The 12907-nt window shown below is 44.9% G+C and overlaps 2 protein-coding genes across 22 annotated transcripts in view; one reads left to right on the top strand and one right to left on the bottom strand.

The window, feature by feature from the left end:
• LOC120300202 (phosphodiesterase 4D interacting protein) overlaps positions 1-4149 on the top strand; it is a 247225-nt gene extending 243076 nt beyond the window's left edge. For all 7 annotated transcript variants that reach the window (XM_039325907.1, XM_039325906.1, XM_039325904.1 and 4 more), the window contains 2 exons: positions 1753-1799; positions 2995-4149. In XM_039325907.1, coding sequence (XP_039181841.1) covers positions 1753-1799; positions 2995-3039 — 92 coding nt within the window. In that variant the 3' untranslated portion in view covers positions 3040-4149. The remainder of the gene's footprint in view (positions 1-1752; positions 1800-2994) is intronic.
• Positions 1-12907, bottom strand: part of LOC120300205 — a 111154-nt gene that overhangs the window by 90480 nt on the left and 7767 nt on the right. For 12 of the 15 annotated variants that reach the window (XR_005554587.1, XR_005554588.1, XR_005554589.1 and 9 more), the window contains exon 2: positions 8972-9017. The exons of the other annotated variants lie outside the window; for them this stretch is intronic. Coding sequence is in view for 8 of the 12 variants with exons in the window: in XM_039325917.1 (XP_039181851.1) it covers positions 8972-9017 (46 nt within the window). In the remaining 4 variants the exon portion in view is untranslated. The remainder of the gene's footprint in view (positions 1-8971; positions 9018-12907) is intronic. 15 annotated transcript variants of the gene reach the window in all.

The following is a 12907-nucleotide window of genomic DNA, read 5'->3' as shown; positions in this document are numbered from 1 at the left end:
CAACTATATAGATAAACAAATATAATGCGCTTTAACTCCCCTTTAACACAAAATAAACAATTTGCAAATAAACTTAATCATATAAACAAATTAAAACTAATTCATAAACAATACGATATAATAAAAATTTCACTATAATAAACTATTAATAATAATAATAATATTCTAAAATTTATTCATAAAATAAATGGAACTTTTTAGTCCCATATTTATTCTGAATATAGTCTATCCACCTTCTCCAAACCGAAATATATCTCTCTTGTGAATGATCCTTCAAATAAGCTGAGATTTTTGCCATTTCTGCTAAATTTGAGACCTTAAGGGTCCATTCTTCTATAGTCAGCAAGGAATCTTTCTTCCAATATTGCCCTACCAACAGCCTTGCTGCTGTTATTAAATTCAACATCAAATTAATTTCCTTAACATCAAAATCTATAATAATACCTAACAAAAATAGTTGAGGAGTAAACTTTATCTTTCTTTTGAAAATATTTTGAATGTTCTACCAAATTTTAATCCAAAAAGCTTTTATATGTCTACAAGTCCACCAAATATAAAGTAAGTTGCGTCCAAACAACCACATCTCCAACATTTGGGCTGCAAGTTAGGATACATACAAGACAACTTTTGGGGAGCCAAATGTCACTTATAAAATATTTTATAAAAATTTTCTTTCAAATTTTGAGCTTGAGTAAATTTTACATTTCTAAATTGTCTCCCATGTGTCCAATAGAATCGGCTCTTGAATATTTTGTGCCCATTCTACCATACAATCTTTAACTAACTCCGTTTCAGAATCCAATTCTATTAAAACATTATAAATTCTCTTTATGTGGGCTTGAGTTTGATCTTTAATCTGTTTTATCAAATTCACATCCTCTAAGGTAATACCAACCTTTTGATCTAAACTCCACCTAACTAACAATTGATTATACTGAAACCAAGAGTGTACAATATTTTCTTTCTTCAACTCACCTAAAGATTTTAATTGCCAATCCTTCCCTACCAAACTAAGTAATTCCTTATAAGAAATCCTATCCAAATTCACTCCCCTAGATACCCCCTCTATCACGTGTCCAGGAATCTCCCAAACTGGAATTTTATAATTTAACCTATAATAATACTTCTTCCAGACACGTAATAAAGCGTTTCTTAAAATATGAGATTTAAAAACCTGATCTACTTTTTTATTATAAATTAAATATGCGTGCCATCCATATAATAAATCCCATCCCTCAAGAAAAAGTATATTTTTATTCATCTCAATCCATTCTTGATGGAGTTTGAGGCAAGGAATCTGTAGAAGAGGGGGAGATGTGACATATTTATCTTGCAAGTTTACAGTAGTTACTCCTGCAGGATCATGGGAATTTTGTGTTAGAAGGAGTGATGTCCTTTTAGAATTTTCTACTGTCAAATGCCCAACAAGCTTTGAAAATCTTTTCCATATGTCACTGAACTACAGATACCTGTCTCAATGTGTTCCTTAATGAAAAGGAAGAAAGTTAAATTTGCTAATGAAAGTTACAGTTATAAATTAGAAAAAAAGGCTAAAGAATCCTTACGAAACCCTCTTTCCAAAATGACAATGGCTAAGTTTTTTGGAGACAAAATTATTCCTCTTCACTTGCTAAGTCAATATATCAGAAAAGAACATTTCACAAGGATTTGCCAAGATAGGCAATTAACACAGAGATAAGTTGGGGACAAAGAAGCTAATTCAAATTATGATTGACACTTTCTTTGCTACAGTGACTGGAACATACAAAGTGCTGAAGAAAGCAAGAATCAACCTGGAGGTATGTTCACTTTCATCTCTCCTTCATAAGATGCTGTTATTCCAAGACTGAGGATAGAGAGAAGGAAAGCTATTAGTTTCCTGGTCCAGGAAGAGAGAGCCTCTAAAGCAGTGGTTCTCAACCTTTTTAATGCCGCGACCCCCAACCGGTCGTAAGTCGAGGACTATCCAACCGGTCGTAAGTCAAGGACTTTCCCTGCCCGGGAGCACCACGCATGCGTGGTGCTGCCCCCTGCGCCGGCCGAGGCATAGCTGGCAAGCGGCAGAGACGGCGCAGGTCGACCACTGGCTGGGCCACCAGCTGGCCAGCCCAAGGGAGGTAAGGCACCTGCCGGGCCCCACGCACGCCAGCAACCCTCCCTGTGCCTGCCGGCCTCCCACCTCCCACCCCTGGCCCTCTTTTACTTACATTTTTAGTAGTTGCTCAGCAGGGAGGGGTGGAAACTTCCAGACAGCTCGCCTTCGCTGCAGACAACTTGCAGCACCGTTTGCAGAATGGGACTTTTGGCAGGCTCAGCAGGGCAGAGACAGCCTGGACAATTCCTATTGGCTTTTGAAAGCCAATAGAATTAGACTCTATTCAAGAGAGTCTATTCTATTGGCTTTCAAAAGCCAATAGAATAAAAGGGAGTAGCACAGCTAAGGAAAAGGGGGAAAAAATGGCGGACTGCGTTGTTTGGCGACCCCTGTGAAATGGTCGTTCGACCCCAAATGGGGTCCCGACCCACAGGTTGAGAACCGCTGCTCTAAAGTTATAGAGTAAATCCTCCCACTAATATTCATTGCCTGGCCAACAAAGTCTTAAGGCACATATGAATAATAGATAATCAGTTTTGTGCTTCCTGTTCTTGTTGTTTACCTAGCTTTTTTACTTGTTTCTAACAAGATAATATGGGATTTTACAATCCTAAAGTTGAACTTAATATGCTAATATTGACTTCAAGGTGAATTTCTTCAGCAATTGACTCAGTTATACAAATGCCTCAGTCTTGACACAATAAATAGGCATCCTGCTCTTCTGTTCATAGGGCCATCTTTTGGTCTATATTTTTGTGGCCAGAGCATTAAATTATAACTAAGGGTATTAGCATGTGTTAAAATAACTGCTGTGAATGCTTCAGGGTGGGATGAGATGTATTAGAAGACAAAGCCTAATAGAAATGCTAGCATCTTTCCTTTACATCATTTAATTACAGGGGATGTCCCAGCAGCCTAAATCCATTTCTTCCATTGGCCAGTGAAGAAACGGGTTCATCCACACGATCAGAAATATGGAGAAAGAAAAATAGATTCAACATTCACTCCTAACCCATCTAGGTTTTTTCAAATCATCTCTTCATATGCTCTGCTCCTAGACTCAGTGAGAAATTTATTTGGAAATGCTCCAGACATTAGTGCAATGCAATACCTGGACGAAAGTTATATATATATCAGGTATACAAATACCAGTGGAGACTAGACTGTAGTCAAAATGCTATTGCAAGAGAAAAGGAGACTGTAAGAATGACATCTCAGAGGTGTCCTAGTCTTAGTGTTTGATTCTTTGGAGTATGGTGCAAGAATGTGCATGCTATTAGGATTAGGAAATTGATACATCATGCATTATCATTATTATTATAGTTGGTTATACAGTCAGCCAGATGTTTAGATTGGATTTGGCATTTTCCTCCAACTATCAAGTCCTTTCCAAGGACAAGGAAATCAGATGTAATTGTTTCATGGTATTAAATATCATTGCAGGATGAAAGCTCTTCCCAGCTCTTTTGCAACTGAGTAATGGTGACTTGGTCAGTGTTGATGCTGCAGGTGTTTCAAATTGAGTCCAATTATTGTAACAACCTTGCTCTTGGCAAGGGTGACCTTGACAGTAAGACCTGACAATAAGATCCACCTATTTGATGTTTTTATATATATGAATTCCCATATTTTAAAAAAAATCCTATCTGCAATTTACAGGTGTTGGAAATTGGCTCATAAATAGCACCATTTTTTTCTTATTCTCAGTATAAACAGGCCTGTACTGCCTAAAGAAGCCTTTTATATGATTGCAAACCACTGCCATTCTCTTGCCATTTCAAGTACCTTTCAAGATGAGTTTTAGGCCTGAAATTAGCTTGGAGGCCTTGAAAGATGACCTATTCTAGAAGAGGGAATCCCTGTGAAACACAGCTTTTAAAGCCATCAGTGATGGTATTTTCTTCTAAGCTGTTTAAATTAAGAATTGGGGACTTTTTTTGACAGTAGCTTTATTTGGATGAGAGTAGAAAGAGTAGAAAGTCTGGAGAACTAAGATTTACTCCTTCATATTTATGTTATATGTTTATACAACAATAAACCTGATGTGACCTATTGTAGAGTGTTTTACCTTTAATTTTCTATTAACCTAAAATGATTGACTGGATCATTATAATGGTGTTCAGGATGAGGCTAAAAGAAGCACATTCATAGATTAGGACTGTTTCCTCCTCATGGTTTGTCCAGAAAAGGACAAAATACTTTTTGGCACAAAACAGAAATTTAGCAACTACACTTCCTCTGAGATCAAGTAATCATGCTGACCAACAACCCCTAGGATGGACTATTACAATGGACTTGACAAAGGAGCAATGAGTTTGGGGGCCCTTGGCATTTGTGCAGGAATAGTTTTGTCATGTTTATCTTCAGATCACCTCATGACTGGATTGCTTTTCTGATTGTAGTCCTAGATAAACAGAAGCATAGAATCAAGATCATGCGAAATGTTAGTATCACTTTATAAAACCCTAGTAAGACCAGACCTGGAATACAACAACCAATTTTGGTCACCATATTACAAAAAAGATGTTGAAACTTTGGAAAAAATTCAGAGAAGTGCAACTAAGATGATCAAAGGCCAGGAGACTAAAACATGTGAAGAACAGCTGCAGGACTTGGGTTTGGCTAGTCCAGGAGTAGGCAACCCAAAACACTCAAAGAGCCACTTGGACCCGTTTCCCACCGAAAACAAAACACCGGGAGCCGCAAAACCTTTTTGATGTCTAAAATGAAGATAACACTGGATATATCCTTTTTTACCTTTATTATAGGTGTGTGTGTGTGTGTGTGTCTGTCTGTCTGTCTGTCTGTGTTTGTGTGTATGTATGTATGTATGTATATATATATATATATATATATATATATATATACACACACACACACACACACATACATACATACATACACATATACATATACATACACACACACAGGTAAAAAAGGATATATCCAGTGTTATCTTCATTTTAGATGTCAAAAGGGTCTCTTTCTCTCTCTCTCCCTCCCTCTCTCTCTATCTGCCCTTGGTCTGCCAGTCCTCTTCCCCCACTCTCTTTCTTTCTCTCTCTTTCTTTCCTCTCTCTCTCTCTCTCTCTCCCTCTCCCTCTCTCTCTCTCTCTCTCTCTCTCTTTCTCTTTCCCCCTCTCTCCCTCTCTCCTATCTGCTGCTCACCTAGCAAGCTGGCTTCAAGCTGTTCTCCAACAAGCAACCTTGTAGGCATCCTTGGCTCTTTTATGATTCATGGACTTCAACTCCCAGAATTCCTGAGTCAGCATAGCTGGGCTAGCTAGCTCTCTCCTGCCCTTCCTGCTTCCTGCAGAGACGCAACACAAGGAGGAGCTCTGCCCAGTAAGCTTTTCAGCTCTTGGAGAACACCGAGTCCACTCTCTTTTTTTTACACACACACACACAGAGAGAGAGAGAGAGAGAGAGAGAGAGAGAGAGAGAGAGAGAGAGAGAGGGAGAGAGAGAGAGAGAGAGAGAGAGAGAGAGAAGGGTGCCTGTCTCTGTCTCTGCTAGTCCACGGCCAAAGTCCAATCCAGCAGCAGTGCCTCTCTCTGTCTCTGTCTCTGTCTCTGTCTCTGCAAAATGGCAGAGGAGGCTGGGAGCTGCAAGTTGCCGACCTGTGGGCTAGTCTAAAGAAAAGAACAAATAGGGGTGACATGATAGCAGTATTCCAGTATTTAAGGGACTGCCACAAAGAAGAGGGTCAAATTATTCTCCAAAGCACCAGAAGGCAGGACAAGAAACAATGATTGGAAACTGATCAAAGAGAAGCAACCTAGAATTAAGGAAACACTTCCTAACAGTGAGAACAATTAACCAGTGGAACAGATTGCCTTCAGAAATCGTGGAGATTTTTAAGAAGAGATTAGACAGCCACGCCTGAAATGGTATAGGTCAGGGGTCGGCAACCTTAAACATTCAAAGAGCCACTTGGACCCGTTTCCCACAGAAAAGAAAACACTGGAAGCCACAAAAACATTTTGACATCTAAAATGAAGATAACAGTGCATATATCGTTTTTTACCTTTATGCTATGTATAAAAAAACTATAGTGTGTTGCAATTATGAAATCAATGAACTGCTCTCTCTCTCTCCCCCTCCCTCTCTCTCCCTTTCTCCCTCCCTCCCTCTCTCCCTCCCCTTCCCACCAATCTCTGCTGCAGTTCACATGCTCTCCCTTCCCTCCCTCCCTCACTCCCTCCCCTTCCCACTAGCCTCTGCTGCAGTTCACATGCTCTCTCTCTGCCAAATGACACTGCCAAATGAATAGCCCCCACCACTCCTGCTGTAGCCCATTCACTTCTCCCTCGCACTCCTTATTGCACCCCCCTTTTGCCAGAATCCCCTGCGTAGAGTTGGGTGGGGCTTCTCAAAGAGGAGGGGGCTACCACACCCGAGTAACCGATTGGAGCGGTCCAGGTTGGAAGGGAGTGGCCGAAATTGAGCCCAGAGCGCCTTTACCTTGCATCAGCCTTATCAAATGGGAAGGCGCCTCCGCCGCCACTACTGGCTGCTTTTCTTGCACTCCAGGGCGTGAATGAGGTGGGCGCCTCATGCTGGCACGATGGTCCTCACCGGCTGTGGGGAGAGCAGCTGGCCTCAGACGCTCCCCAGCCTGGCTCCCAGCCTTGCTTTATGTCCGATGCCTTCAGTGTTGAGCTCCCGCTGCTGCCCTCCAGCCCCATCTTCCCTCTGCTCCTTTCTCTGCCTGCCTGCTGCTTCTGGGGGGCTGTGGAAACTGCTACCCCACTTCGGCCTCTGCCCTGGGGCGGCCCCCTCCTCTCCCTGTCCCTGAGGGGACTGGGGCCCTGGACAGAAACCACCCATCATGATGGCTTCTCTGCTAGTCCACGGCCAAAGACCAGTCTGGTGGCCAAAAGGAAGCAGCATCTCTGGGCAAAGAGCCACAGCTCCGGCTCTCTCTCCCCTCCCTCCCCCACTGCCAACCAGCACACTTGCCCTGGGCCCAGCTGCACCTCCGGGCGACCAACTGACCTGGCTGACTCCCACTGACCTGGCGCGCCCTTCTTGGCTGGCAGGCCCTTCTTCTTGGCTTTCGTCTGCTCGCCCGGACAGCCCATCGGAGGGCGCCTTCCAGGACAGCGGAGACGGCGAGAGTGAGGAGAAGGTGGGAGGGGAGTTCTCAAGCGGCACAGAGGACAGCTCGCTCAGGCTCATGCCCTGCGGCTCTGGCCACTCCGACAATGGGGGCAAGGATCCCTGAGCGGCTGGGCTCTCCCACGGGAGAGTCAAGGGAACCCCCTCCATCTGGTGATCATGCAAAGCCCTCCGGTAGGCTTTCTGCCACTGGGTTGTGTACCTTGTGGTGTGAATGCCAAAGCCGCCTTGCCCGCTGGCTGGCAGATCACGAGGCCTCTCGGAGCTCAATGGACTGACGGTCATCTCAGGCAAGGCGGCTCTGGCGTTCGCACAAGGCGCGCAACCCAGCAGCAGAAAGCAGGCTGCGGCTGAGGCCCAAAGAGGCGGAAGGCCGCGGGGAGCAATCCAGCACCCCGGCAGGCTTGAGCCCAGGCAAGCAGACAAAAGCAAAGAAGAAGGGCCCGCAGGCCAAGAAGCATGTGCCAGGGCAGTGGGAATCGGCCAGGGCGGTGGGCTGCCCAGAGGTGCAGCCAGGCCCAGAGCAAGCGGTGCTGGCGGGCAGTGGGGAAAGGAGAGGAGAGAGAGCCGGAGCTGCGGCTCTTCGCCCAGAAGAGGCTGCTGGATTGGACTTTGGCCGTGGACTAGCAGAGAAACCATCATGAAGCGGGTAGTTTCTGTCCAGGGCCCCAGTTCCCTTGGGTGCCGCCTGCCACAGGTAGGAATCTTCGAGGACAGGGAGGGGAGGGGGCCACCCTGGAGCAGAAACCGAAGCGGGATAGCAATTTCCACAGCCCTCCAGAAGCAGCAGGAAGACAAGCAAAGGAGCAGAGGGAAGGTGGGGCTGGAGGGCAGCAGTGGGAGCTCAATACGGAAAGCATCAGACATAAAGCAAGGCTGGGAGCCAGTCTGGGGAGCGTCTGAGGCCGGCTGCTCTCCCTACAGCCAGTGAGGACCATCCTGCCAGCACGAGGCGCCTGCCTCATTCATGCCCTGGAGCACGAGGAAGGCGGCCAGAAGCAGCGGTGGAGGCACCTTCCCATTTGATAAGGCTGATGCAAGGTAAAGGCGCTCTGGGCTCAATTCCAGCCACCCCCTTCCTACCCGGACTGCTCCTTCAATCAGTTACTCGGGTGCGGTAGTCCCTCCTTTTCAAGAAGCTTCATCCAACTCTATGTCGGAGAGTGTGGAAGACAAGGAGAAGAAGAGCGTGAGGCCAAGTGAGAATATCGGCCATGGTGGCATTGTGGCTGGGTGGCTGGGGAGGGGGGATCATGGCAATGGCATTGGCAGCTCCCCATACCCAGTCCGTTTCCCCAGCCAGCTCCATATGATTCTTGGCAGATTCTCCCCACACGCCCCATCTGACCCACGCACCTTCTTTCCAGCCACCACGTGCAGTCCCAAAAAGAAAAGAAGTTTGTGGGCAGTCTTACAAACAAAAGAAGTTCAATCAAACAATTCTAAATTTGCGAGATCTTTTTTTTTTCATGAGAAGTTGGAATTGATTGATTGAACTCCCACTTTTGGGGGGGGACTGCAAATGGTAAAGGATGACTGGGAGCTGCAGCAGAAGGCTGAAAGAGTCGCATGCAGCTCCAGAGCCTCAGGTTGCCAATCCATGGCATAGGTTCTTCTGCTTGAGCAGGGGGCTGGACTAAAAGACCTCCATGGTCCCTTCCAGCTCTATTTTATTCTATTCTAAAAATATTTTGAAGGCTATACCCATTGCATGCAACTATTCTTCTGCACCACTCCCACTTATGAAGTACTTACCCAGGAAAGCTTTTTCCAGGTGTGCTTTGTTGGCTTGGTCTGTGTTCTGTTCCAAAAAGAGATTTGCTTTATTCCTGCTTGACAGACAGATTAACTCCAAAGATGGATTAATATTCAGATTATTTATTCTTCAGGAATCTCTAAACAATAACTCACAGTTAATGAGTTCTTCTAAGTCACGTTTCACAATCTGTCCGTTCTTGTGGTGTAAAAAATTAAATTCACCCCATGTTCATATGGAGCAAAGCAAAGGAAGTCATGGCTCTACTACACAAATTCTTCATACTGGCCTGTAGCCAGGAAATCCTGGCATAAATATTGGTGTCCCTCCAAATGGCTAATTAAGACATAGAACTGATCAATTAGAACACAGATATAACCATGCAACAACTAAACTACATTTCCCAAACTACATACTCCCCGCTTGGAAATACACAATTTCCACTATTAACTAACTAGAATAAGCAAAAAAAAAAAAAAATAGCATCAAGCAATGCAATTTTTACTATTAACTGACTGTTAACTAGATTAGGCAAAAACATGGCATCAAACAATGCAATTATGAGGTAAATACAAAACATGCATAACTATAACTGAGATAAACAAAGGCATAACATCGAACAATGCAATTATGAGGTAGACACAATATTGCTCCTATAAAGTTAGTTCCACGGTCAGATCTAAACACTTTAATTGGGCCTCTGTAGGCCTGAAACCTTCTTAGAGCATTAATGAAACAAGAGGTGTTCATAGATTTGATGACTTCAATGTGGACAGCTCGAATGCTAAGACATGTGAAAAGAACGGCCCAATGTTTGCTGTTGGCTTGGCCACCTCTGGTCTGATGAACAGACATGGACCAAGGTCCAAATACATCTAGGCCTACGTTGGTAAATGGCGGCGATGGACTAAGGCACTCGGGTGGCAGGTCAGCCATCAACTGGTGTTGTGTCACACCTCATTTGCGCCAATGCAGGCACCTGTACAAAATTGTGACGATGCATCTTTTGGCCCCCATGATCCAGAGTCCAGCCGCTTTGATGGCACCTTCTGTGAAGTGTCTGCCTTGATGGTGGACGGTTTCATGGTAGTGTTGGACCAGCAGGTACATGACATATTGACAGGCAGGAAGGATGATAGGGTGCTTGATGTCTGACGCTATTTCAGCCTTATCTAGACGCCCTCCTACTCAACGTAAATTATGACTATCCAGGAACGGGTTCAGTTTCAGCAATGCACTAGACTTTGGGATAGCCTTTTTAGCTTCCAGACATTCAAATTCCATTAGGTATGTGTCTTGCTGCACACTTTGAAGCATCCCTTTCTTGGTTTGGAGATAACTGTCTGGGAAGCTCATCTCGTGATGCAGGAAATGAACGATCACTGCTATGCCCACTATGAGAGGTCTCCATCTGGAGAAGCATTCAAAGTGAGTCAGTTCTAGGAAGTGATTGGGAGATGGTTTCTCTGTCTCCTTGATGTTTGTAGACAAGCAGACAATCTGGACGGTCATTTTCTCACCCTGTCTGAGTGATTTGTTGGATACCTGAGGTCGAACGTCATCGTCTTGGTCTGGTTCTAGAAGCTCGTGATGTTTTGGTGTCTATGTTATCTGGCTGTTTAGATGAACCAAGAATTCAGGACCCTTTAACCAGATTGATTCTGCCAACTGTGATTCAGGAATGGATCACGTAGAAACTGCTGGATTCTGATCTGTTGGCACATATCGCCATTGCTCAGGATTTGAAGATCTTCTGATTCTTTCCACTCTATTCTCACATAGACATAGAAACGTCTGCTTTGGTTATGGATGTAGCCCAATACCACCTTGCTGTCCATGTGGAAGGTGGTGGATTGCAGCTCAAGGTCTATCATTTTCGATATTATGTCTGCGAATTCTACAGCCAGAACAGCACCACGGAGCTCTAATCTGGGTATGGTGTGACCTTGTTGTGGTGCCAGTTTTGCCTTTCCCATAATGAAACTGATGTTGTAGCTCTCCCCACCATAGACTCTGATGTATCCTACAGCTGGTATTGCCTTTGTTGAAGCATCTGAGAACACATGCAATTCTTTCTTCGTTGCGGCGGCAAGTGAAATGGAAACATATGTGCGCTGTATGTGGATACTTTGGAGAAAATTTAGAGATCTATGCCATGTCTCCCAGTCATGCTTCTGTTCTGGCGGAAGCAGGCCGTCCCAGTCTGTGGTGCCTTGGGAGAGTGCGCGCAGAAGGAGCCTTCCTTGGACAGTTACAGGTGCAGCAAATCCTAGAGGGTCGAACAGGCTGTTTACTATAGACAAAACTCCTCTTCTTGTGAAGACGGTGTTCTGTGCTGGAACTCTAAAGGTGAAGACATCTTTCTTTAAGTCCCAACATAGACCGAGACTCCATTGGATGAGAGGGTCATCTGTGCCAAAATCGATGTCCTGTAGACCTTTAGCATGGTCTTCAGGATTGAATGCTTCTTCACTGTTGAATGCGATTTTGTGTAGCCTAAGATTGGCTGCCGCTAACATCTGGCGTGTACTTTTCAATAGATCTATGGCTTCTGCTGGAGTGGGTACAGATTTTAGGCCATCGTCAACACAGAAATCCCATTCTACGAAGCGTCTGGCATCTGCACCGTATTTGGCTTCGCCTATATGGGCGATGTGTTGCAGGCTGTAGTTAGCGGTTGCAGGGGAAGAGCCATTCCCAAAACATGCACTCGCATTCTGTACTCTGTTATTTGCTGGCTGTGCTGTTCATTGCTAAACTACAGGAAGCGCAGGTAATTGCGATGATCTTCCCTGAGGTAGAATGAGTAAAACATCTGTTGGATGTCAGCCAAGACCACCATAGCTTCCTTTCTGAAGCGAATGAGCATGCCAAGTAGACCATTGGTGAGATCTGGCCCTGTGAGAAGGACTTTGTTCAAAGATATGCCTTGGAACTGCGCATCTGGCATCAAAGACTACTCTTATCTGACCTGGTATTTGTGGGTGGTACATTCCAAAAAATGGTAGATACCAGTGTTCTTCATCTTTCTTTAGTGGTAGGGCAAGCTTGGCATGTCCGCTCTGGATCATCTTTTCCATGAACTCCACTAAATGAGCTTTCATTTCTGGCTTCCCATTCATGATCCTTCTCAGACTGTTGAGGCGAGAGAGAGCTTGCTCATGATTGTTTGGCAGGTGCTGCCTGGGCATGCAGAAGGGTAGTGGGACTACCCAACTTCCTGTGGCATCCTGTAGGAATTCTTTATTCATGAGCTCTAGAAATTCCTTGTCCTCTATCGACAAGGCCACATCATTGTCGTCTTTGCTGGTCTGGAACATTGTCTCTCCTAATATGGGCTTGGATGTTGAAAGTGTAAAGTATTTTTGGCATGGTTTCAGGTGGGATGCTTTCCCATTACTAAGAATGGTAATCGCTGAGACGTTCACTTGGGTTGGAGCTTGTAGCCAATTGACACAGACCATTCCTGCGACGACCCATCCAAGTTCTGTCTTAAGGGCACCTGGGGCACCTGGTGGGCCTCTGACCATTTCATAAGAACCAATGGACTCAAGGGCGTCTCATCCCAACATAAATAGGATTTCAGCTTCAGGATCTAGGGAAGGGAGGTGAGCAGCTATGTGCGATAGGTAAGGTATGTTTCTTGCCAGCTCCGGTGTTGGAATTTCACTGCAATCACCTGGTAAGGAGTCTCATTCCAACACTGGCGGCAGTAGGAACTGTGAACTCCCATCTAACAACTCTATGCACAGTCCAGAGACTTTCCTCCCTGCCGTGCTCTGTGGTACAGTGCACATTTTTATTCTGAAAAGCGTTTCTTCACTTGGGAGATCGAAGAGGTAGAAGAATGCTGACTTAGCTATTGTGGTATTGCTTTGTGCATCTAGTACCACATACATCTTCACGGCTTCTTCTGGGCATCTGTTGGGGTAGAC

The sequence above is a fragment of the Crotalus tigris genome, unplaced genomic scaffold (genome assembly GCF_016545835.1).
Source record: "Crotalus tigris isolate CLP2741 ecotype Arizona unplaced genomic scaffold, ASM1654583v1 scf7180000024339.11422700, whole genome shotgun sequence".
Lineage (NCBI taxonomy): Eukaryota > Metazoa > Chordata > Lepidosauria > Squamata > Viperidae > Crotalus > Crotalus tigris.
This window is presented reverse-complemented; position numbering and strand designations above follow the sequence as displayed.